The following is a 26210-nucleotide window of genomic DNA, read 5'->3' as shown; positions in this document are numbered from 1 at the left end:
GTCTGGGGCCAGCAGACCTCAGTACAAAATCGAATCCTCCACCGGAGAGCTGCAAGAAAACTAGATCAGAGCTGTCTCTCTCTCTCCAGCTTCAGCCATTTTTGGCCAGATCTCAGAAGAACAAGAAGCAAAAAGTACGACTTTCTTGTTCCTTTCCCCCTCGTTTTCTCGAGCACCATACCATTTTCTCTCCATTTTAAAGAAAACGTTAGGGTTTCTGATCTCCCTCTCTCTCTGTCTCGGTCTGTCCGTCTGACGCAGAGAAGAAGAAGAAGATAGAAGAAGAGGAAGAAGAAGAAGACGGAGAAGAAGAAGAAGAAGAGCTGAACATGCATTTTTATCATAAACAGCGTAAGATCTCATTCTCGCTCTCTCACATGCATTTTCTGTCCTTTCTTTCTCCAATTTCTCCTCTCTGCATTAGATCTGTTTTATTTTATTTTATTAAGTAATTTTTCTCTTCAATGCGATCTTGAACCGTTCTCTCTTGGATTCATGCATCTCTTCTGGGCAGGAGATTGATTATCCATGGGACCACTTGAACGGATGTTCTGTAATGGGAGGTCAAGATCGAAACCGTCTATTCCGTGGCCCCCAGCATGGATGCCCGTTGTGCAGAATTCCAAATGATCGGGCAATGAGGCGGCGGTGGCCGCAAAATAATTGTTAAAACTGAAACACCCAATGCTGGCATCGTGATGGGCTGGTTCTGATATTTGAGGGTGGACCCCATGTTGCATGTACCATAATGTATGTCTGCTGGAAGTATTAGAAAAATCTCACTCGCATGTACCATAATTTATGTCTGCCGGTAGTATTAGGGCCTGTTTGGGAGCGTGGATTTGAAACCCCGTGGATTCGGAACCCTCTGGATTGGAAACCCCCTGGATTTGGAGCCCCCTGTTTCTGTTTGGCACCTTGGATTTGGAACCCCCTGGATTGTAAAATTTGTGTCTGGGAGTGTGGATTTGAAACCCCCTCAAATTTTGTGGTATATTTGCATGAATATTCAAGGAGACCAAGTAAATTATTTAAAATACCCAAATTGATTAAAATATACTACAACATAAATAATTATGATAACAAGCCCATCAAAATATACACATTGGAAAAAAAGAAGAAGAAATTCCGAACTTCAGGTGGGCTATAAAAGTGGGCCCACTAAATTTCACCATTGTCATGTTTCCTTTTAAATCTGAGTAAACTCCGTTGGGCCCATCGTCAATGCATGTGGTTTATCCATGCCGTTCATCCGTTCTTCCATATAATTTTAAGAGTTGAGCCCAAAATTGAAGCATATACAAAGCTCAAGTGGAACATACCACAGGAAAGGAAATAGTGGAAATATTAATTTCCACCGTTGAAACCTTTACAATGTCTCCAGTGATGTTTATTTGTCATCCAACCTGTTCTTAAGATCACATGGACATGGATGAAGTGAAAACACAATTATCAACTTGATCTAAAACTTCTGTGGCCCCTAGTAACTTTTCAACAGTAGATGTTCAATTAACACTTTTTTCAATGGTGTGGTCCACTTGGTTTTTTTATATGCTTTGTTTTTAGGGTAACCCACTAAAAGTATTTGATAAAATAGATGGACGGAGCGGATAATATGCATGAAAGACGGTGGCCCCACATTATATTTTAAAAAATGCACAACGCTGCATGAATAACACTAAAATGTGGTGGCTTTACAAGGACGTTGCCAACTTCCTTCATTTTTATTGCAAAAAATAAAGTTCTTCGGCTTCCTTAATGATAGTTGGAAATTCACTCTGACCATAATTTGAGTTATCTTATTTTAGGCCAAGGGCCTAAATTTCAGGGCCATTGGTAGTTCAAGTTGATCACACTGCACAGAGTTCAAAATAATGTGTAAAAGCAATTATAATCGTTGAATTTGTTTTCATTCCTGTGGCCCACTTGAATGATATTTACCCCTAATTTTTTTCTCAAATCTTAAATTTTAATGGGCTATATAATGAGTGGATTACACCGTCCATATAACCATCACGGTGGGACATATGAATAAAGTGTTCTCCTCCCTCCATTCACTGTTTCATTTGGCGTGGTCCATGTGAAACCTAAATCAGTATAATATTTTGGTCATATGGATAAATTTTGACAAGTCATCATATGGTTGGAGCAGATTTTTCATAACCATTATAGTGGGCCACCCAAATAATAAGTTACAATTCATTAAAAGAAAACGGTAAAATATAAACCAACCTTTACAGTAAAGCTTCGTCTCCTTCTATACCAGCGATAGTGCAGCAACCTTTTGGCAGACCTTCTGCAGACTAGCGGCAGTATAGCAGCAACCTTCTTCTGCGGTACCGTAGAGAGTTGTGGTACTGGAGAGAGTTTTTTTTGGAGAAGATGAATGAGAGAGACATGTGCGTCGTTGCATGTGAAGATAAGTTTTTAAAGAAGATCTCTAAACGGTCGGATTTTTGACCGTTGAGTTGCTTTAAAAAGGCTATCCAAGGTTGGACCTTGGATTACAAACCCCCAGATCAAGGGGATTTGAAACCCCCTGGATTGCAAACCCCCAGTTACTTTATGGTGCCAAACAGCCAGGGGATTGCCAGTCCCGTTTAATTCCCTCCAATCCCCTCCAATCCACGATGCCAAACGACCCCTAAGTCCTTAAGAGAAGGAATTGTCTGGATGCACCTAGACCGTACATGTGGGGCCCAGTTTTAGTGATCCAGACCATTGATTCGATGTTCCTGACCATAGATGGGGGTTGCCCTAAAACTCTACTAGAGTGACCTTACCTTCCAATGATACGGAGGAAAACTGAGTTTTAAGGGAAGATACAGCGATCATCTGGGAGAAAATAAAAAAGAAACATAGATTGGATGTCTGGTCAAACCTAGAGAATTTGGGGGCGGACCCCGCCAAAATGAAGCCCACTTGTTCAGACTAGGAGTAGCAGGAGTACTATAATTACTCATTCAGGTTTTGGGAATGCCAAACAAACTTGGCACTGATCAAGACACTCAAGCCGAAAATGCAATTCTGAAACAAAGTGGACAAAGAGGTCTACATCAAGATTTCAAGGGGCGACGTCCACAACAAGAGTTCCGAGGGAGAGAAAGGGCGCCCAAAATCTCCATAATGTGATCCTCACAACAGTTTTTTTTTTTATTTAAAGGATGTGATTCTAACAACATCACTGACTTTCTTGAAATAACCACACATCGTTCGAGTGAGATATTTCTAAGGGGTCGTTTGGTACCGTGGATTGGAGGGGATTGGAGGGGATTAGAGGGGATTGGCAATCCCCTGACTGTTTGGCACCATAAAGTAACTGGGGTTTGCAATCCAGGGGGTTTCAAATCCCCTCGATCTGGGGGTTTCCAATCCAAGGTCCGGCCTTGGATTGCCTTTTTAAAGGAACTTAACGGTCAGAAATCCGACCGTTTAGAGATCTTCTTTAAAAACTTATCTTTGCGTGCAACCACGCACAAGTCTCTCCCATTCATCTTCTCCAAAAAAACTCTCTCCAGTACCGCAACTCTCTACGGTACTGCAGAAGAAGGTTGCTGCTAGACTGCCGTTAGACTGCAGAAGGTTTGCCGGAAGGTTGCTGCGCCATCGCTGGTATAGAAGGAGATGGAGCTTTGCTGTAAAGGTTGATTTATATTTTACCTTTAAAAAAAAATGAATTACAACTTATTATTTGGGTGGCCCACTATAACGGTTATGAAGAATCTGCTCCGACCATGTGATGACTTGTCAAAATTTATCCGTATGACCAAAATATTATACTGTTTTAGGCTTTACATGGGCCATGCCAAATGAAACAGTGAATGGAGGGACGAGAGCACTTTATTCATATGTTCGACCATGATGGTTATATGGACGGTGTAATCCAGCCATTACATAGCCCATTAAAATTTAAGATTTGAAAAAAATGTAGGGGTAAATATCATTCAAGTGGGCCATAGGAATAAAAACAAATTCAATGATTATAATTGCTTTTACACACTGTTTTAACTATGTGCGGTGGGATCAACTTAAACTACCAATGGCCTTGAAATTTAGGCCATTGGCCTAAAATAGGATAACTCATATTATGGTCATAGTGGATTTCCAACTATTATTAAGAAAGCCGGAGAACTTTATATTTTGCAATAAAAATGAAGGAAGTTGGCAACGTCCCTGTAAAGCCACCACATTTTAGCGTTATTCATGCAGCGCTATGCATTTTTTAAAATACAATGTGGGGCCATTGTCATTCATGCATATTATCCACTCTGTCCATCCATTTTATCAGATACTTTTAGTGGGTTAGCCTAAAAATAAAGCATATAAAAAAACCAAGTGGACCACACCATTGAAAAAAGTGTTAATTTTACATCTACTGTTGAAAAGTTACTGGGGGCCACAGAAGTTTTATATCAAGTTGATAATTGTGTTTTTCACTTCATCCATGTCCGTGTGATCTTAAGAACAGGTTGGATGACAAATAAACATCACTGGAGGCCTTATAAAGGTTTCAATGGTGGAAATTAATACTTCCACTGTTTCCTTTCCTATGGTATGTTCCACTTGAGCTTTGTATATGCTTCAATTTTGGGGTCAACTCTTAAAATTATATGGAAAAATGGATGAACGGCATGGATAACCCACAAGCGTTGACGGTGGGGGAGTTTACTCGGATTTAAAAGGAAACATGACAATGGTGAAATTTAGTGGGCCCATTTTTATGGCCCACCTGAAGTTCGGAATTACTTTTTTTTTTTCCAATGTGTATATTTTGATGGGCTTGTTATCATAATTATTTATGTTGTAGTATATTTTAATCACTTTGGGTATTTTAAATAATTTACTTGGTCTCCATGAGTATTCATGCAAATATAACACAAAATTTGAGGGGGTTTCAAATCCACACTCCCAAACACAAATTTTACAATCCAAGGGGTTCCAAATCCAAGGTGTCAAACAGAAACAGGGGGTTCTGAATCCAGGGGGTTTCAAATCCATGCTCCCAAACAGGCCCTTAGAATACTCTGCTACTTAGCAAGTTTTCAGCTGGCAATGCTGCTGTCACTATCATATCCATGAATGTTTATTTATGCTCAGATTGTGTAAGATTAACTGTAAACCATTACGGGCGAATTCCTATAATATGTAGGTTGGTGGGAAAATTGATTTTTCGTCATATCCATCATTTGCCTAGTTTCAGTTGTCGTATCTAGTCTTTTTTTTGGGGGGGGGGGGTTGAGTGGAGCTCACAGGTGCTTTTCCATAATTTTGCTTTTTAATCTGTCTGTTCTTACTGCAAAAGTAGTTAGAAGAAGAAAACAGAGTTTTGCATAAATGAATCTAGAGACAATGTATGGATGTTAGAATTTCTTTTTCCTTCCCTTTTAATACAATGGCATGAAATTAGAAGCAGCTCTAGAGAAATGGCTTTTATGTTCCCACAGACTCTGTGTATTGAACTAAATGGTTTCTTTTTGGTCTTGGATGATCTTCCTCCTGATTTTGTGTGTGTGTGTGTGTGTGTGTGTGTGTGTGTTATTGCACTAAAGTTAGCAATCCCATGATTCAAATCTAAGCATGCCAACTATGACCCTTGATGTGAAAAGTTCTTGCAGATATGGATAACAGTGCCGTGCCTAATTTTTGTGGTATTTTATTCATTGCCTTGTGGTTTGCAGGTCTATTTTATGGACTTCAGAACAATGTTGTACATCCATGAAATGTTCTATTTGATGGTGGTCCATGCTAGGGGATATCTAAGTTTCCATCCCATTTATGCTGACGAAAAAGCATGTGTTGAATTGTAGCCTCTTATTATCAAATTGGAGGAGTGGTCTTTTCAGAAAATCGGTTCATTAAGAATTGATAGCCAGGAAAGGGTGGGTTTTGAACTAATTAGTTGGCACGATGATCAGCAAGCCACTTTTGTTGACCTATCTATATCTACTAATCTACATACTTCTCTCTTCTGGAGTCATTTTGTACAACAAGGTAATGCATTTTGATGTTTTCTTTATGTATTTCCGAACCTTATTGCTGTTGAATTGTTGTATTTGTTCTATTCATAAAAGTTCTATTTGTTATGCTTCCTCATTTTCTTAAGCATATGCATTGGGTTGTACTCTTTCTTCACATGATTCCATGACATGGTGATGATGATATCTTAAGTTTTTCATTGGGTTTCATGGCCCCAAACTAGAGTAATCATTGTTTGGAGATTGCAAATTTTTGAGTTCTTTTTGTAACAAGCAAGTAATAATAATTGTAAAAGGAGCTGTAGCATGAACACACACACACACACACACACAGAGAGAGAGAGAGAGAGAGAGAGAGAGAGAGAGAGAGAGCAACCCATCTTCCTAGAAATGGATTTGCTCCCCCTCCGTTTTTCTTGTTTCTTTAGAAAGTCAATCTCATTAGCTGACCTAAACATTCAATTCTTCGAAGGTGGATGGAATTGGTGGATGATTTGAGGAAGTTCATGAGAGGCTTTGAAGTGGTCTTAGTTTGAAGGTTAATATATGGGTATTTGCTTTTCTAAGGAAGATATGGCTAGATTGGCGGAGGCGCTTGGCTACAAGGTGGGCTTCATTTCCCTCATCATATCTTAGTTTTTCAATATTCATTGCTAAACTGGTGAAACATTTGTGTGATAAGGTAATTGGAAGAATAGAGAGGAAGTTGTCAAGGTGGAAGAGTTCGGTATCTATCCTTGGGAGGTTGGCTAATGTTAGTTAATGCAGCCTTGTTAAATTTATCTTTGCATTCACCTCTCTCTTCAAATGTCTGAAATCTATCTTGGATAAATTCCAGAGGCTAAGATTGGATTTTCTATGGTGCGGCTTTGAAGCAAAACAAAAATTTCACCTTTTGAGATGGGAAGAGGTTTGCAAGCCATACGGGGTGGGGGGAGCAGGTAAAAGGGATTTGGAGACGATGAATCATGCCTTGTTATGTTAATGGTTGTGGAGGTTTGGTACGAAAGAGGGGAGCTTGTGGAGAGAGGTAATTGCAAGCATGAGACTTGAGAAAAGGCGGGGGGGGGGGGGGGGCGCGGTGAGAGTAAAGGAATCTTCTTTTTACTAGGCTTCAGGTTCATGGAAGGAGATGAATAAATTGGCAGTTGAGTTTAAGGAGGGAGGTAGCTACTCTCTCGGGGAAGACAACATGATTCACTTTTGGGAGGATGTGTTTGTTGGTGAGATTCTTCTCAAGCTTGACTTCCTAAATTTAGTTTGGATACTTAGGTAGGAATATCTCTATTGCTTGTTGCTTCTTTGCATGGTGATGTAGTGCTTTGGACCCCTCCTTACCGTAGTAGTTTGGTGGATGAGGAAACAAAGCGCGTTCATCAGTGCTTCCTAGCTTTGGGTAAGAGGAATGCATTGGTGTGGAACAAGGACATGTCGGCTTGCTTCTTGGTTCGTTCTTTCTAGAAGTTGCTTAGGGGATACTTGATAGGCGAGAGCTGTGGTCATACTATCATAGTTTGGTCATACGGTGCCCTACCTAAAGTTGCGGCTTTCGCGTGGCTGGTGGATAGGAAGAGGGTCCTCACAATCGACAACCTTAAAAAAAGATCGGTGGTGCCACTCAACATTTGCGTGATGTTTATGAAAAATGCGGAATCAGTTAATCACTTGTTCATTCACTGCCCTTTTGCTCAAAGGGCGTGGGATTCCTTCCTTAATTGCCTTAAGAGTTCAATGGGTGATGTTGGGGGCAATTGTTGAGCTCTTCTTGGCGTGGCATAGAGGGGTTGGGAAAGATAGAAGGGTGGTGTGGCAGCTTATCTTGTTGGCTGTTTTATGGGCTATTTGAGGGGAGAGGAATAGTTGGTGTTTCCAGAATAAGAGTAGTTCAGTGTCGGAGGGGTTCGGTAGGGTTAAGCTTAGTCTTTATGGGATGGTTGTCATGATTGTAATTTTTCTTCCTCCGTTGAGATGTAGCTGTTTCTCTCGCTTGTAATTTCGTTGGCATTTTGCTTAATAAAATTTCATTATCTTTCAAATAAAAAGGAAAAAAAGAAAGAAAAAAAAGTGAGGGGTCTCCATTATCCATATCAAATACACTAATCGAAAACCACTGATGCTAAAATATACTGAGAGAGGGGAATGAATCCATGACATCTTTCATGCGTAATGCTCTTTTACAAATGCTTCATGATGCAGACCAGGGTGGGCTATTATCTCACAGGGAAATACACTAATCCAAAACCATTGATACTAAAATATACTGAGAGAGGGGAATGAATCCGTGACATCTTTCATGTGTAATGCTCTTTTACAAATGCTTCATGATGCAGACCAGGGTGGGCCATTATCTCACAGGTGACTGGTTTGGGCATTTGGTGGACCCGCATGCCCATGATAATCCAAGTCTTATAAATCAGGATTAGATTGGTTTTACGGTATAGTAGATGCTTTTGTTTTAATCGTATAGCCCTTCCTAGCATCTGTTTCCTTTGCAAATGTGAGGAGGAATCCATCAATTATTTATTCCTTAATAATGTGTTGACATTTATTCTTCATTGTTCCTTTGCATCTTATTTATAACCACCTTTTTCTAATGAATATACTTAATATTATGTGGTAAATAACCCAAACCATACTACTGTAGCATACTGCAAACAAAAGGTAGTTGCTATTGTACCTTGGCGACCTGAATGAGCCTACCCACAGCTTACCACATATTGGATGATGTATCTTACTGTATACCAAAGCAATCCGAACGAGTCTACCCCAAGTGTACTGTGTACTTGTTCTCCTATTGTGTACTTGAGTGATAAGATTTCTGGGTATCACTGCCAACACCATTGCCTTTGCTATGGATGGTTATAAGGAACTATGGTGCCTCAATGGGTTTTGGATCAAATCGGGAACATTGTGTGATGCTTGGGATTCCTTTTGGCCATCTTCTTGGGATCCTAAACATGTGGTTGACCACCATCTTGCGAAAAAAGAAAAAAAGAAAAAAGAAAAGAAAAAGAGTTGTGTTTAGAGATTCTCTCTTTGTCAACCAATCTTTGCTATCTTTCTAATTTGTTTGCCATTTGTTTTTAACAAAGTGTTATTTTCTTTTAAAAATGAACTGCAAGGGAAGGGCTGATTCTACAAATGTTTGTATTGGTAAGCTCCCAACAACTAAGTCATAGAACATTGGAAGATTATTGCAAAATATCTTTTTTAAGCAAAATGATTATATGGTGAGTACTACTTGACTTTATTTGTTTGATCTTTTTATTACTGTTCATATGATTGTATCTCAGATGTGACCTTTCTTTCAAATTTGGAAAGTGTACAAGACCGTTATCATGTATATGTTTGTTGAGTAATTAATCCTGGTTAGCTGGACTTATATCCCAACTTGGGGTGAGCTAAGGCTGCACTTCCTTTGTGGTAGGTTGTAGAGTATTTCTTGCTTTCATCTGTCTTTCAATCTTTAATACTGCATTTCTCTTATTGTAGCATGTAGTGTATGAGAGACAATGACTTTTGATTTATGTTTTTCATATTTAATTTTGCTGCTAGAACTTCTATTTGACCGAATAGGTCTTTGAAAATTTTTCTATCTTCATCCATTTGCAGTGGGTTCTCTCACCAAAATATTTCAATTTTCCACTTCCTATAACGCTTACTATGATTCACATGGGATTTTCTGGCGCGGTATCATTCTTTCTAGTTCGCGTTGTCAAGGTATGCTTTTTGTTAATCCTTCGGGACATCATTCATGCCCCTGGTGTTTTCCTCTTACTTTATCTTTAGTACCATCGGTATTTTCTGTGGCCATGAAGCTCACGTTACATGTTTTCTATTTCATGCTGCTTTCGTTTTCTCCTTTCTTCTGCTTTCCTGCAATTTTTTTCCTTGTTGTGTAAATAAATGGCTGCATGACAAAATTTCCTAATATGTTAGATGCATACGTCTTTCTTTAACATCATGATATTTGATTCTCCTTTATCATTGGTATGGGGTGCCAATGCCATCGCTTTTTGGAAAAAAAAAAGGGGGTGCCAATGCCATACATATTATTTATAATGTGTTTGAATGTTACTATAGTGGATGGAAGACTGAGAGTAATCACTATTGACAAATTTGCCATTGGCTAGATTTGGTGGCCAGTCATATTATGTTTCAAAACAGTTTGACGGAAGAAATGACCTGAGCACCCTTGCATGCTCCCCAACCACTTAAAAGGAAGCAACACCATTTAATGAATTTCAAATAATGAGAAATTTGCATTTGAATGTCCTCCTTGCAGGAATTATTTATTTATCTGATTTTTTATGGTTTATATATGATTGTTATAAGCATGCTGAGCTAGTTATTTAATCTTACATTACACATTACTTGATTTTTTAAGAGTGCTTTTCATTGAAAGGACAACCGAAAGTGCAACAATTAAAGATAATAGAGTCACAATGTCCACCCTTCTACATGTATTTTTAAGACTTTGATTGAATTAGAAACCACACCCAGAGCTCCGAGAGGGATAGACTGGTCGAGTATCCTAGGGATGCTATACCTGAGACATCACAAAAGGACCTAAGGCACTTGTTTGATAGTATCTGGAGGAGGAGGCTTCACGATTGGAGAATAGCTTTACCATTGTCAAAATTAAATGTTTTTGGTACAGGAGACCATACTCTGTGTCCATATGACTATGTCATGGTGTAATCAAACATTTGGGACTTCACACAGGAAAGTGTCTCCCTTCTTGGGTGTATTATGCTGAGATTTCTGATTTGGATGACTTTGAACGCATCTACTAGATTTTGTCTCCCTCCCTCCCTCTCTATTTCTAACCCGCTTTCAATGAAATCTCATTGCTTTTGCTGCTTTTTGCTTGATTGTTGTATGTCAAAACTGTTCGAGACATCAGTGCACCATCATTTCAAATAAAAGTATAGATCCTAACTCCTACAAACTCTAGATGGACAGTCTACTGTCCATGTTACTCAACTAAGCACTGTTCTAGAGGAATCACAGATTAACATGGACAGTCTACTGTCCATGTTAACTTTAAAGTCAAACTAAGTACTGTTCTAGAGAAATCACAGATTATCATTAATCATGCGCCCCCACTTTATCCAAGTTATATTAAAAATCACTTTTAGATCATTGAAGAGTTAAAAGTGCCCCACCACATGCATGTCAGATTGTTATAGGGTCTAAGATAAATGAGTCCTAAGTTAAAAACTGTTAATTGTATTATACTGTTGACTTTGCTTCAATGGGTGCTCCATTGCAGACACTGGTAGGGCCCGTGTAGAAGATTTCTTAGCGATGAGAGGAGTAGTCAAATTTGTAATTCCAGTCAGTTGGTTAACAATATTCTAATGAAGCAAAGGTGGGATGGGAACAGAAGCGTGGGAAATATCTTTGGAAAGACGAGTCTAGCTTCTGAGGTGATACAATTCGCTTTCGGCAAGATGAATGGTGGGGTCGGACTGCCGCAAGTGTTTGGTGTCTAGTCCAATTGGTATAGAAGATCCTAATGAGGCACAGGTGGGGGTGGCAACAAAAAAGTGGAAAAAGATCTTCATATAGGGGTTTCAACATTGGGATAGGTGTTTGAATATGTTATAGGAAGATGAATGGGTTGGGTTGGACCTTTGGACTATTTGGCATCCCCAGGTCATTGTAAGGTGGCTCTCATTGAAAGAAAATTTAGTGAAATAATGTAATGATTTCATGTGGAGAAAATGGATTGAAGCACGTGGAAAGGAACCCCTAATGGTGATTTCTCTTCATTTTTTTTTTTTTCCAAATGCCATTATGTTTATTTTCCCCTTGTAATAAGAGAAGTTGTCCTCGTCTTAATGGATATTAGTTTCCTCGTTGTTTCTCTTTGATTTCTTCTTGTTGCTAATAAAAAAGGGTGAAGGGAAAAAGGCCTTCTCTGTGTGTTGGGGGCTTTTTGTTGGATGGTAGTGGTTAATAAAGTGATGGCGGGTAACTTGAAGAAGTGAATGTGGAGGATGCTGAGGTTTTTCCCCCCTTTAAACAAGGAAGCTAAGCAAATTGGGGAGCTTCTATTTTGTTCAATGAGCGACAATGAGATCTCCAAGTTGGATGGTGGAAGCTCAACTTTGATGGCTTCTTTGTTGGCAAAACGAGTCCTTCTGGATTCAAGGATATTGTTAGGAGTGTTAAGGCGGGTGAGGTTATCACAGATTCTCTGGGTCAGCCAGTTGGGGTGACTCTAATTCGGTATGCAAAAGCTCTTGGAGAGGGCTCCTATTTCTCTCTAGCTCCTTCAACTAGAGGATTATTTTTGGAGGGGATCTGAGTAATATCATAGTCATAGGTCGGGCTTAGCACATATACGTTCAATGAAATTAGGCAACAACCAATGTTTTAAATATCGACAATATCAGCTGATATATCCCACAATATATCTTGTATCCCACCCGTGCGATACGAAACACATAGGTAGTGTCGATATATCCCACCTATTCGATCTAGTGAGCATTTTCAATTTTCGATCCATGTTTTTGTTGTAAATCAAATTAAATTAGTGTCAAATGGTTAATCTATGATTCTTCATGTTTTCCATGAAAAATTATGGAATTGGAACTTCAATTTTAAGATATGGGAGAGATGGGTTAGTTGCGGAAAATTGAGAAAAAATAAAATTTCTCAATTTCTTACAAATCAGTTGCAATCTTTGTATCTAAACACAAAATTAAACATGTATGTAACCCGATCTAGTGATTCTTCTTTTGCTTTTGAATGTATTGCTTGTGTTTCCATTCATGTCTTTTTACGTTTATAAATTATATGAATAGACTTTGAATATACTTACATCAGTTGGAAAGAACATATATTAGGACCCCATACAAAGGAAACCCCTATTATATGCACATTTTTTTTTTTTTGTAATGTTTTGATTTCTAAATGTGTACTGATGTGTTTTTCAACAATCCCTGAAGTTTCATTGAAAAATTCAACCAATTTCCCAATGTTCCCATGTTTCCCAACAACAATGATATATTATGCAATACAACCGATATATTCCATGCGATAACCGATATTTATCCGTATCCCAAGGGTGGATACATTACGCGATAACGATATTTTAAACATTGACCATAACTTGCTTAAATATCTCATTCAACCATTGTCTTCTTCAACATCTATCACACCCCCTGATGTGGAACCTTTCTGGTTGTCGTTACCACCCTGCCCTTCTTCGCAGCGTTGAAGCGTGCCATGATATGGATCGCCACAGTCCTTCATCATTCACGTTCTTTCTCTGATCATCTCTGAACCTCCCTCTTGTTTGCTCTTTTCTCCTCTATTGCAGATTCCTTTGGGATATCTCTCAAAGGCTCTCGCAGATACACCCACGTGGTCTTTATTAAAACACTTCTATAATATCATTAGAACATGGCCTCCTTTTGGGAGAACTAACAACATAGCTCTCATGGATATTACACCTTTCCCTCATCAATAAGATGACATATTCTGTGCTATCCCCGGCAATCCCATTAGGTAAGCTGACATGCAACAAAGGCTAAGTGGTGATTATCTCGTCTATCTACCTAGCAGAATGCTTCTGAGCAACCCATGTGTAAACGAATGATCTCCTCTCCCCCCCCCCCCATCACGATAATTCCTGTTTCGAAATTGCTAAATCAGGATTCACGAAGCCAAACCCAAATAGCTGGGGCTATGCTATGATGACAATGATTATGATCGAAAGTGTTTTCATTCATTGATTTATTTATTGCAAAGAGCAATCAGTGGAGTGATATCTTCTCTTTTCAAATGGGGCTGATGGAGAAAGGTGGAAGAAGAAAAGGTGCAGGATTTACAATTTTTAAAGAGTGCTGACTGATTGAGTGCCTTTGAAACTATTTTTCCATACAAGCCAAGTAATCAGGCATGTGGAAAAAGATAAAAACAGCACCTGGACTTCACCCAAACCCTATTGTATATACACTGCTTGTAAACCTTAATTACCTCTAATGGTGTGGTAGAATGTGGTTTCTGCATTTCTGAATCGTTGTTTTAGGCAAGAGATGATAAATACACTATCTGATTCTTTATTGATAATGTCACTTAGTTAAAATAGATAAGAATAGGGGAAGATAATGAGAAGAAGAGATACATGAAGAGTGGTGCTTCGTAGGAACACCAATCTAATCTACCTAGGTATGGGTATGACACTCTAAGCTCTCCCCCCCAAGCTGGAGTATAGATGTAATGCATTCACAGCTTGTCTATGATGTGCTTGATTCGGTGGAGGCTGGTTGCCTTTGTAAAGATATTGCCCAATTGACTGTAGGATCGAACGAAAGGCATAATGAACAGTATTTTCATTACATTCTCTCAAACAAAGTACAATCCAATTTGATGTGTTTTGTTCTCTATGGAATACTTGATTTTTAGCAATATAGATTGCAGCTTGATTATCCTAATGGAGAGGGACAGGAGTACCAACACCAAATCCCATCTCTTGGAGGAGATTTCAACCACATTAACTTACACGTAGCATTAGCCATTGCTTTATGATCACCATCAGCAAACAATTGAGCAACCACAATTTTTTTCTTACTTTTTCCATGTTACCAGTAATGTAGGACGGCCTAGTCCAACCTTAAATGAGCATGGTATTTGAAAGGGGTAGATTCATGCAATCTTAAAAAAAACAAATAAATATCAGCCTGCTTTATACATCATAAACACAAGAAAGAAATAAGGTTAATATAGCATTGATTAGGCCATCCATCACAAACACGAAGTATTGAATCTTAAAATCTGAATTTAGTTGGATCCGGCGAAAGATAGAACTTTCGTCTTGCAATAGGTCCGTCTAACGATCCAAGTGGATTTTCTAATATAGAAAAATAGGAATTTCCTGGATTGGGAAATCTGGAAATTTTTTTTTAAAAAAATGGTGGTTCTTCAAATTTAGATTTGGGTGATGGGTTTTATGGGGGGATGAAAATCTTTTAAGATCTAATGATCTAGATAAAAAGAAACAAGATTTGGCTTCTAGATCTAAAGATTCTAGGAGAAAAGGAAGAGACTGGGGTTAAAGAAAAGAGTATCTTGAGAAAAGAGAGAAGGAGAAAGAAGTAAGGGATGAGAAATCGTTTACCTGGGCCTCACGCCCTCTTCCAATCACTGGAAGTCGAAGACGAGATCGTCAGAAGAAAAAAAAAACTTTTTTTTTTTCATAAACATAACATAACATGCTATGGGTTTAGGGCAACCCTTATAAATTAGTAATTACATGAAATTACCAAAATACCCTATTAAAAAAAGTTTCAAAAAAAAGAAATTCGTACAAAATTGTGCACAAACTGTCTCAAAACTTAAATAAGTCAAATGTTCATAAACTAAATGCAAATTGAAAATGCCCGATGGGCCCCGATGATAGCGCCGTGAAGGTGGTGTAATGAAGTTGGGCTGTGACGATCCAACGGTCCGATCACACCATCCTCGCGATCCAACGGTCCAAGTGTCTCCTATAAGCAACTTACACATGTCACGAACACATGTGTAAGGTCTTCAACCTCTAGAGACCCGACCCGTATCCGTTATCCAACCACATTGACGTGGGTAATGCACACCTTCTGCGTTGATATACTTTGAATGGCCTGGTGTCTGCATCAATCAGATTTCCTCCAACAAACATACAGTCACCACCGGTAGATCTTCTGTTGCCATACGGGCCTGCCCATCTGCATCACAATATCCTGCTTATTTTCAATCGACCGTGATTCAAATAAAGAAATCCTCTTCCAGGAGCAGCTTTTAGAGACTGAAGAATACAATGAAAAGTGATGAGCCTGAGAACTATGCATGAATTTACTTACTACATTAATTGGATCTGTTGTCTGCTCCAATAATAGTCAAATAGATAAGTTTGCTGACAAGTTGTTGATAAGTGCCTGGATCACTTACTACTAAAGGCTTGTTTTCATGAAGACGATGATTAATTCTATAGTAGAATCATCCGGTTTTGCACCAAGCATGCTCTCATCAGTAAGCAAATCAAGAGTATACTTTCCTTGAGAAATGAAAATACCCCGATTTGATCTGGCAACTTCAATTCCTAAAGGAATTTTAGTGGTCCAAGATCTTTGATAATGTCAAACTCCTTCCTCAAATGCAATTTTACTCCCTGTATCTCATCACTATCACATGTCAGAACAGTGTCATTGACATGGACAACCATGATTACGATAGCATCATTGTTTCTTTTAACAAACATTGAATGATCAAATGTGCTCCTTCGAAACTGATTCCTAGATAGAACAGTGCTGAATTTTTCAGACCATGTTCTGGGAGAGTGTTTCAAACCACAAATAACCTTCGTCATCTAACATACTTTATCTCTCTTCCCCTCAGAAGAAACTCCTAGTGGATGGATCCATGTAAACCTCTTCTTCAAGATCACTGTGCAAGAAATCGTTCTTGACGTCAAGTTGATAAAGAGACCATTCTCAATTAGCTGCAACCAATAAGAGAGCTCGCATAGGTTTCAACTTTGCTCGCATAGAATTCTCAGTTAGATGTTCAATAGATTCATTTGGTCTGTGCTTTAGTGAAGACCCACTTGCAGCTGACTGTGCTTTCCTTTAGGTAACTCAACTAGATCCCAACTCCCTTTTTTTTTTTTTTTAAGTGCAATCATTTCTTCCATCATGGTTGCCATCTGGTGGGGATTAGCAAGGACATCTGTAACCTTCTTTGCTATGTAACATAAATGGATGAAAGAAATTTCTAGAGAAGGAGAATTTGTCGACATCTGACGAAATTCTTGATGAGATGAGAAGTGCATGACCTTTTTTACGTATGCAACTTGATGGGAAGGTTTGAAGTAGAGGATGTCGATAGATGGTGGTCCACAGTCTCTTTGCTATATAACAACACCACTTGCACATATGGCACTCTTGACAATGGGCATTCTTGCCAACTGGATGGATCTTTCTAGCATATGATGGTGCTTTCGAGCACTCAATGTTTCCTATTTCTGTTCATTGATGAGTGCTAGTTCTTTGTTCCTGCTTACCCCTTTGTACTTTAGTTTCCATTCATCTATAGTATCAAGAAATGTAATGTAGGATAACCTGCAACAGCAGAATGATCTGAAAGGACTAAATGAGCAATGTTGCCATATTGTTGTCTACTACACACTTTTAACTGTAGAGATTATTATTATTATTATTATTTATCTTATGACCATGCTGCAGTCATGCTGACCTTTACGTTACATTTTTGAATTTATTGCTACTCTCACACACAATCCAGCTGATTTTACATATGGACTGCTTTACATGCAGTTGAAATCTTGCAAGTTTATCTTTGATTTATCAATTAATTCTGCCTGGTTATTGTAGCCTTGATTTAGTTATGCATCTTTGCCTTTCACTATTTGATGGTTTGATGATGCATGCAGGTTGTAGCACCTGTCAAGATGACATTTGAAATGTAAGGGTGCGATTAGAATACGACCTTTTGTGGTCATTTTGTTTCAGCTTTCCTTCACCCTTATATACTTTCATTTTTTATTTTGTTCAGATATGCAACATGTGTGATTCCCATTAGTGCCTTCTTTGCATCAAGCCTTTGGTAAGCACAAACAGAGGTGCAAGTACACTTTTGATTACTTCCGTTCTTCCATGCTCAGGCAAACATGGGTGTTTATTATTTTTATTCCCTGATAGTGTGAAGTATTATATTCATGGCCGATGCTGTTTCTTAAATATGCATGCTGTCTGATTTCATCGATGAAACATCTTTTAAATTTTATTTCACGTTTGTGACTTTTTGTGAACAAAGTTTTCCGTTGATGTGGAAAGTGTACTACTAATGGATAGCCTTTAATACTGAGTACTTGAAGATAGCTGTGGTAGATGAAAACTTAGATATGTCTGTACACACATAATGGGCTACTTATGAACTCTCCATTAATGCTAAAACACATTTAGTAGGCTACCATGCAAAAATCATGAAGATAGGACAATCTGATCCATCCTCGATTTGGCCATTTTTCATAGCCATCCTTTTTCCAAGCCATGGATGGGATTGGTTATGACTTCCTAATGAAGGCAATTCTTCAGAATCATAAGCAATCCATGATGAGCTGTAACAAATAGATGGATCAAATTATTGATTGGAAGTTGGAACTACTTTTTTGTAGATGGTCTTGACCTTCCATATTAAAGGCCATTGATCAGATGTTTATTTATTTTTTAGATTAATGCGATATTTGCTTGACAGCTCATGAAATGTGTGCTGGACCTGAGGAACAGTGCCGATCATGGGATTGAACTGTCTAAGCGTCCCATGCAACTAGGAGCACTGGAGTATTTCTCACACACACGCATGCGCGCGCGCACACACATATCCTCTATTTGTTTTGCAAATATGGATTTTCTAATATTTTACAGTTATCAGTGTCCATCCAGAAAATCATAGATATTTGTCATTTTTTTGAAGTTTCCACTTGATGACAGGTCTTTTTTTTTTTTAATTTTTTTTAATTTTTTTTAATTTTTTGAATTTTCCACTTGGTGACAGCCTTCAATAGCAGATCTCTCAAAATGAGTCGTGCTAAATTATTTCTGGAAAGTCATGCACTTGTACTATGCTTGCGGCATCGCTTAATATTGGAAGAGTCAATGGAAATCCATGCTTTCTGCTCATTCACTTCTAGAGTGTTTGTGCCTGAGTCTATAGCTGATAATTCTTTCATATTAAAATATAAGGGCACAAGTATTTGGTTTCAGTTAAGGAACTGTACTGATGAAAGATTTTAATTGTGATCACAGGTTTGGTAACACTGCTTATCTCCACATTTCAGTGGCTTTTATACAGATGCTCAAAGCCCTAAGTATGCACTCTTTATGCTTTTTTCTTTTCTTAATTTTTTTGAGAATGCTGACAGTAACTAATTCGTTGATTATTGTTGAAATCTTATTTGCTGCAGTGCCAGTGGCAACATTTCTCATGGCTGTTATTTGTGGCACTGACATATTAAGGTGTGACGTATTCTTGAACATGGTGCTGGTCAGTGTTGGAGTCGTCATTTCCTCATACGGGGAAATTCATTTTAATATAGTCGGGACAGTTTACCAGGTCACGGGCATATTTGCAGAAGCTCTTAGGCTGGTCTTAACTCAGGTCCTCCTCCAAAAGAAAGGCTTGACTCTAAATCCCATCACCAGTTTATATTATATAGCTCCCTGCAGGTATTACATTTTGATGGTTCCAAAAAATTCTTTTCTTTTTCCTTTCTTTTGTGAGTCTATCTGATAGATACTTGCAGAACTTGCTGAGAAATGCTACTAGTATATGCACATTCCATGGAATTCCATGAAGTTTGCACCATAGCATCTCCGCTGTAGACATGGCACTTGTGATCCGGGCTGTTGATTTGGTGGGTCATCTTTAGATGGTTCATAGCACAAAAAGCAATACGATCAGACTATGGACGCCATCTAATAGGTGGTCCTGTAATGGATGGTTAACTCAAGCAAACAGTGAGCAACCGTCCATATTCAACCCGCATAAATAAAAGTGAACAGTTCAGGTTGTCCAATCAATGTCTTTGGGCTATTTCCAATGCATGCAGTGGCCCGTCAGATCAAGCAATCCCAATCACAGTACCTGTTTTCAATGTGCATTTTGATCAAGATTCCCAACCATGCTTTCATGTTCCTAGTTATTCTATTTGGAGGTAGAGAACTGTTTCATGTTGCCTTGGATCTTCTCTCCCATGTGTCCTCTACTCACTTCTAACTTCTTTGTTTGTCAAGATCTCTACCTAACTTAAGCCCACTGTGATCTGAACATCTAAGATAGCATGTCTTCTGTGAGTCCGCTGTGCATATAAAATCATATTATCTAATTTTCATTTTCTTGTGGCTGCATGGGATCTGATTCGTATTTTTTCCTCTGTTGCTCTTTTTGCGACTCAATCCTAATGCATTAGGAATTTCCTTGTTCTCTCATCTTAAAAAGAAGTGTTGTGAACTAGGAGGTTTGCTGGGTCCATGATGCAGTCCCGTCTATGATGAATCCGAGACGCATACGGCTGCGCTAAAAATGATGATGAATGACAATTAGAATTGTCTCATGATAATCTGTCCACACTGCAAGCGCCTCAGCAATTGGTCGGCAATGGCCAGTGAAAATGATGAATTCCGCGAGCAACTTAGCTGGAATTGGGTCTCATTCTTTCAGCAAAACCAGATTCCCTTGCTGGAAACAGCATGGTGAACGTGAAGGCTGAGGGAAATAACATTATTCACTATGTAGGAAAACCCTTATTAGAACTTACAGAGGAAGTTTGCTTTGACATTAAGCTAACTTAACAACGAGTGACACCCTAATAAACCTAATTAACTTTAAGCTAACTTAATCGCGATGCAAGCCCTAAGAAACCGCAACTAACCAATGTTTATCAAAACACAAATAGTTGCAAATAAAAATTAACTGCAACAACATCTATGGCCCACTGGTGGGTCTGATATTCATCTAGACTGTTTGGTAAAGCTCTAATTTTAGCGCCTTTTTTTTTTTTTCCAGAAACTAGCAAAAAAGCTCTTAAAAAATAAGTGATGGGGGAGTTAACTTTTTCTTTAAGAGCTTATTTGGCTTAAGCTGTTAGACATTTTTGGTTAATTTTTGGACAAGTTTGTCGTTAAACTTTTTAAGTAATTCCCATCTTGCCTGCTCTTCTTTTCTTTACCATCTCTCTAAGGCGGGCCCACATGATGAATAACTCATATATTGAAGGTGGAGCTCCACATGATGAATGGTCCACATCAAGGTGGGCCCACATAATGCACGGTCACATCAAGGTGGGCCCACATAATGCACGGTCACATCAAAGGTGGCCCCCACATGATGGATGCCCCACATCAAAGTGTGCCCACACATATGAACCATATCAAAGGTGGGACTTGCATGATGGATTGTGGACATTGAAGGTGGGACCACATGATGGAAGGTTGACATCAAAGGTGGGCCCATATGATGAACGACCCATATTGAAGGTTGGGCCCCACATGATGGATGGTGAACATCTAAGGTGGGTTCCACATGATGGATGGCCCATATCAAAATGCGGCTCTGCATGAAGGACTGTCCACGCCAAGTGGGCCCCAGATGATGGGCGGTCCATGGCAAAAGGTGGGACCCACGTGATGGATGGTGGACATCAAAGGTGGGCCTGCATGATTAACAATCCATATTGAAGGTGCCACCCACATGATGAATGGTCCACATGAAGGTGGGCCCACATAATGCACGGTTCACATCAAAGCTGGGCCCCACATGATGGATGATCCACATCAAAGTGTGGCCTAACATGATGGACCATCCACGTTAAGTGGGCCCCACATGATGGATGAGCCACATCAAAGGTGGGACCCACATGATGGATGATGGACATCAAAGTTAGGCCCATATGATGGACGGTTGACATCAAAGGTGGGCCCACATGATGAGCGGTCCTGTATTGAAGGTGGGCCCCCACATAATGAATGGTCCACATCAAGGTGGCCCACATAATGGATAGAGTGGCCTCACATGATGGATGGCCCGCATCAAAGTGTGGCCTCTTGCGATGGACAGTCCACATCAAGTGGGCCCCACCTAATGGATGGTCCATATCCAAGGTCTCACATGATGGGCGGTCCATATCCAAAGTGGCCCAACATAATGGATGATCTACATAGAAGGTGCGCCCCACACGATGGATGGTTGACATCAAAAGTGGGCCCACATGATGGACAACCCACTTTGAAGGTGGTGCCCACACGATGGACGCATCAAATGTGGATTCCACATCATGGGTAGTGGACATTGAGGGCCCCCCCATAAAGGACAATTAGCATTGATGATGGGCCCCATATGATGGATGGCCTACATCATGGTAGGCCCCACATAATGGACAATCCATGTCAAAGGTCAACCCCTAATGATGAATCGTCCACATCCAAGATAAGTCCACAGGATGGATGACCCACTTTGAAGGTTTGGCTCACACGATGGATGATCCCCATCAAAGGTGGGCTCCATATGATGGAGGATCCTCATCTAGTGTTCAACATAATGGACGGCCCCAAATGTCTTAAAACATGAAGGTTGTAGCCATCTATTGTTTTGCCATTTGGGGCACGGTCAATCTATAATGAGATCCACCAAAACAACCATCGGGATTGCTCTTATAATGAAGTTGTTGTAATCTTTAAAAATGACATCAATTACCCTTAAAAAAAACTCTTATTTCAAATAAGATCCTTTTTTTGTTGTTGTTGTTTTGAAAACGTGAATTTACCAAACGAGCTTATTTTAAACAAGCTCTATAACAAAAAGAGCTTATTAGAGTAGCTCTTATTTGAAAAGCTCTTATTAGATTAGAGTAGAGATGCCAAATGAGCCCATAACCTTTGATCGTGGCTACATAATTCACTCCTTTATCTGGAGCACACTCACTGATCCATGGATATGGTGGGTCCCACCATGAAGGTGGCCTCCAACCTTATGTATGAATCAAGTTGGTTCACTAATCCGGTGGACCTTTGGCGAGGATTTTTTAGAAACAATTTTCGTGCAGGGTGAACTGCTTGATTTGTTTATTTTTTGTGACTGATCATCTGCATGATTTGGCTCACTTTTTGTATGGGTTAGATGTCCACACGTGCTGTTTTTGCACATAATCTGCGTGTAAATTTGTGCATGGAGGGGTTGTTTATGGGGATAGGAAACATATATGAACAAGTGTGGGCAGTGAAACTTTTGGTTATCTAGTTTTACCACAACAATGCTCTGTTTATTTGATATCTTCCAATAGTTGTTTCTTTTATGCTGTTTTAGCTAATTTTAGTTACTTATCCGTCACTCGCTTTTTCATATTTTGATCCGTGCAGTTTCCTGTTCTTATTTGTACCATGGTATTTACTGGAGAAGCCGGCAATGGAGGTTTCACAGATTCAATTCAATTTCTGGATATTCTTTTCGAATGCTCTCTGTGCTCTAGCCTTGAACTTCTCAATATTCTTAGTAATTGGTAGAACTGGAGCGGTCACCATCCGGGTTGCTGGTGTTCTGAAGGATTGGATATTAATCGCCCTTTCTACAATTATATTTCCAGAGTCAACAATAACTGGACTGAACATTATTGGCTATGCAATTGGTATGATTTATTTTTTATTTTTGTTCAGTCTGAGTTTTCATATTCTTAATGGAATCGCAAAATTTTCTATCATTCTTAATTAAGGCTCCATTTGGAAGAGGTTGCTGATAGTCAGCTGTGCCCTATACGGATGGAGCCTGCTCCTGATTGAAATTGGTTCTTTGCTTGGAAAGTTTGGAAAACCAGATCCCAATGGAGCGGTTAGAGAATGCATGTCACACTGCCTCCAAATGGAAAGTGAGCTTCTTTCGTAGATTCCAAGACAGGATCTCACTTGCCATTTGGCCCACTGGCTATTCCAGTCAATCCAAATACAGTAGCTTCTGGATGCACGCAAAGATATGGTCTGTCTAAAGAGCAAGTGTGTTTTTCTGCAGCTCTATTAGGTGTTGTCATGTACAACTACTTGAAGATCAAGGATGGCCGTGCATCAAATCAACTTCTGGTGGAAACTGTACCTGAAAGAGTATCAAAGGTTGGTGCTGTCAATTATCTTTGATGTCTAATAGGCTTTATTAGGTCTGTTCTGTTTCCATGAATGATAATTCCACACTGCAAATATGAGTTCCCATAGAGGAGCATACTGCTGTTGTTTATGCAGCCCCCGCCGTGTATGGGCCTGGGCCAGGGCCAGCTAATCAGGACGTTTAGATAAAATCCCAACTGCTTGTTGATAAATATGCCCAAAACGGGGCTGCAGCCTGCAGTCATTTTTTTTTCTTGAACTCACACTTAATATCCTTATATCATAGGGATGTCAATGGGCTGGGGCTGGGCCGGGTGAGATTCAGTTCAAACCTGATCTGATAAAATCAGGCCTGAGCCTGATCCATGCCCAGAATAATGGCACTATTGGTGAGGCCCACAGATCCGATTGATGACCTTATGGTGCTTTATATAATACAATCCAATTTAATTGTCAGAAACCTTACTGATCCAATATAAACTTGCCTAAATTCAATTGAATGGAATTCCTCCCTCTTTCTTTCTTCCCCAATTACAACCCCCTTGAACCTTACTGATCCAATATAAACTTGCCTAAATTCAATTGAATGGAATTCCTCCCTCTTAATTTCTTCCCCAATTACAACCCCCTTGAACGTTACTGATCCAATATAAACTTGCCTAAATTCAATTGAATGGAATTCCTCCCTCTTTCTTTCTTCCCCAATTACAACCCCCTTGAACCTTAAAAAAAAAACAAAAAAAAAAAAACAGAAGAAGAAAAAGAGAGACTCATAAATTCCTTGTTTTTCTGTTGGAGAGATTGTTAAATTTTTGGAGCATATCTTGGTGGAAGTAGATATTTTATTGGGCATGTATTCAAATCTCTTTTACGTTGGGCAGGTTTTAACTGAAGCTCTGGCCCTTGATAGAGTGGAATGATGAAACATGATTCATGTAGCTGACCCCAATTAATTGGGATAAGGCTTAGATGATGATGATGATCATTCAAATCTCTTTTACTTTGAGTTCATTTCTGGCACATAGCTTCCTTAGTTTTTGGTATTAGAGCGAGTTCTTTTCTAGGGATCTTTTGTCCTTTTTTTTTTTCCCTCTCTTTTTTGAATTGAAATGAAATGCTGCCAATTTTTGAATTGTCTTATGATCTTATCCCAACCTTAAACCCTAATTTCTTAGAGTTTCTCCAAAAAATTTCGATTTGGTATCCGAAACCCTAATATAATCTCCAAACCCCAATTTAATCTTCTCCAACTGTCTGATATGGGGCATGATGGGGTAGAGGTGCTTATGTCAGGTTGGACGATAAGCTACCATCCAACCAAAGGATGAGTACCAAACTGTAATTTGAATGTGACATCCAACCCTTCCAACAGGTTGGGTCCACCATCAGGATTACCTAGTGCTAAAATCAACCTGATTCACTCATTAGGTGGGCAACAGCATAGAAAACAATGGACAGCCACTACTATAATTAAAAAAAATTGTAGGTGCAGCCCACTCGGTGAGTGGATTGATCTAATTTTAGCACAAGATGATTATCGTGGTGGGGCCAACCTTTTGGATGGGTTGGATGTTGCATGCATATAAGAGGGTGGAAAGTATCAACTGGTTGGATGGTATAATAGGGTCCAACCAGTTGGACATGAGCATCTCTTGTCAATATACTATCCTCCTTTTGGAAGAAAAATCCAGGTGAGGCATCGTTGGTTGGAGTTTGTGTGTGCACACACATGCATGCTCATGTTGAAATGAGAATGTTAGGTCATTCTAGAAGCACTTGGATTTTATGTGCTTGTTGATGAGTTTGCCATTTTACAGAAAAGTGGCAATGTTATTTTCTTGCTGGCTTATTAGAATTCAAAGCAGCATGTCTGTTGCTTCTTAATGGTGGGCCCCGGTGCTGAGGACTTTTTAAAGTTGTTAATCATTGTCTTTGATACAGGAGTGGAAGTTGGACAAGAAATCATCGGATCTATACCCCAATAATGGGAATAATGGCAATGGCGGAGGCAATAATGGTGGGAATGGTTTGTCATTGGATTCTAGCGTGGACGAAGAAGCGCCCCTTATTACGTCCTCAAGGCTGTCTCACATTGGCCGAAGCCAGCTCAGCAGCAGCAGCAGCAGCTACAATGCGTGAGTAGTAATCAAAGATCACAAGTATATTTCCGCAACAACTTCAGCCTCTCTGCCTCTCTCATTCGTCAAAAGGAAAAGAGAAATAGAGAGGAGGAACCGACAGTCTGAATCCTAATGTAGCAATTCTTTTGTACGAAAAGCTGGCCATTTTTTTCCCTGCCAAGAGCACATCACAAGGCGTATCATGAAACTGCCTGCGGTAATGTGGTAGTAGCCAGTTGATCGGATAGTAATCATTGATCAGGCCATGAAGATGTGTTAGCTTGAGTGGTTTTTCTTTCTTTCAAGTAATCTCTTAGTTTTGGCATGGATGCCTGCCAGTTAGAAACATAGAACATATCTTGTCCTTCACATGCATTTCATATTCGGTTGTTTTTGAGGCCGTTTGACGAGGAAGGGCATCCATAAAAAGGGCATTTTGGTCAATAAGCCATTACGCGGTA

The 26210-nt window shown here is 39.4% G+C and overlaps 1 protein-coding gene and 1 long non-coding RNA gene across 5 annotated transcripts; both read left to right on the top strand.

Annotated features, from left to right (window-relative positions):
- LOC131242840 (probable sugar phosphate/phosphate translocator At3g17430) lies at window positions 1–26210 on the top strand. Of its 4 annotated transcripts, XM_058241746.1 has the most exons (12): window positions 1–134; window positions 262–351; window positions 515–750; window positions 5679–5991; window positions 9588–9695; window positions 17416–17447; window positions 17538–17588; window positions 18791–18852; window positions 18949–19210; window positions 22898–23163; window positions 23541–23638; window positions 25571–26210. In XM_058241746.1, exons 4-12 carry the CDS (start codon window positions 5908–5910, stop codon window positions 25766–25768), a joined length of 1161 nt encoding a protein of 386 aa, XP_058097729.1. In that variant the 5' UTR covers window positions 1–134; window positions 262–351; window positions 515–750; window positions 5679–5907; the 3' UTR covers window positions 25769–26210. The 4 variants fall into 4 exon arrangements, with proteins under 4 accessions (XP_058097729.1, XP_058097730.1, XP_058097728.1 ...); XM_058241747.1 differs by lacking the exon at window positions 515–750 and having other exon boundaries at window positions 5808–5991; XM_058241745.1 differs by lacking the exon at window positions 515–750.
- Window positions 19217–22889, top strand: LOC131242842 (uncharacterized). Its single transcript, XR_009169745.1, has 3 exons — window positions 19217–20793; window positions 20825–21354; window positions 21389–22889. It is a non-coding gene; the product is annotated as an uncharacterized LOC131242842 (long non-coding RNA).

This window comes from Magnolia sinica, chromosome 4, assembly GCF_029962835.1.
Source record: "Magnolia sinica isolate HGM2019 chromosome 4, MsV1, whole genome shotgun sequence".
Lineage (NCBI taxonomy): Eukaryota > Viridiplantae > Streptophyta > Magnoliopsida > Magnoliales > Magnoliaceae > Magnolia > Magnolia sinica.
This window is presented reverse-complemented; position numbering and strand designations above follow the sequence as displayed.

What these genes read in the sequence shown, in the direction of transcription:
- LOC131242840 (XM_058241747.1), top strand. Translation starts at nt 5,908, where the DNA reads ATGATCAGCAAGCCACTTTTGTTGACCTATCTATATCTACTAATCTAC. An exon ending in TTCTTTGCATCAAGCCTTTG is followed by an intron (nt 17,589 to 18,790) that starts GTAAGCACAAAC and finishes TTGTGATCACAG; the next exon opens with GTTTGGTAACACTGCTTATC. An exon ending in CATTATTGGCTATGCAATTG is followed by an intron (nt 23,164 to 23,540) that starts GTATGATTTATT and finishes GTTTTTCTGCAG; the next exon opens with CTCTATTAGGTGTTGTCATG.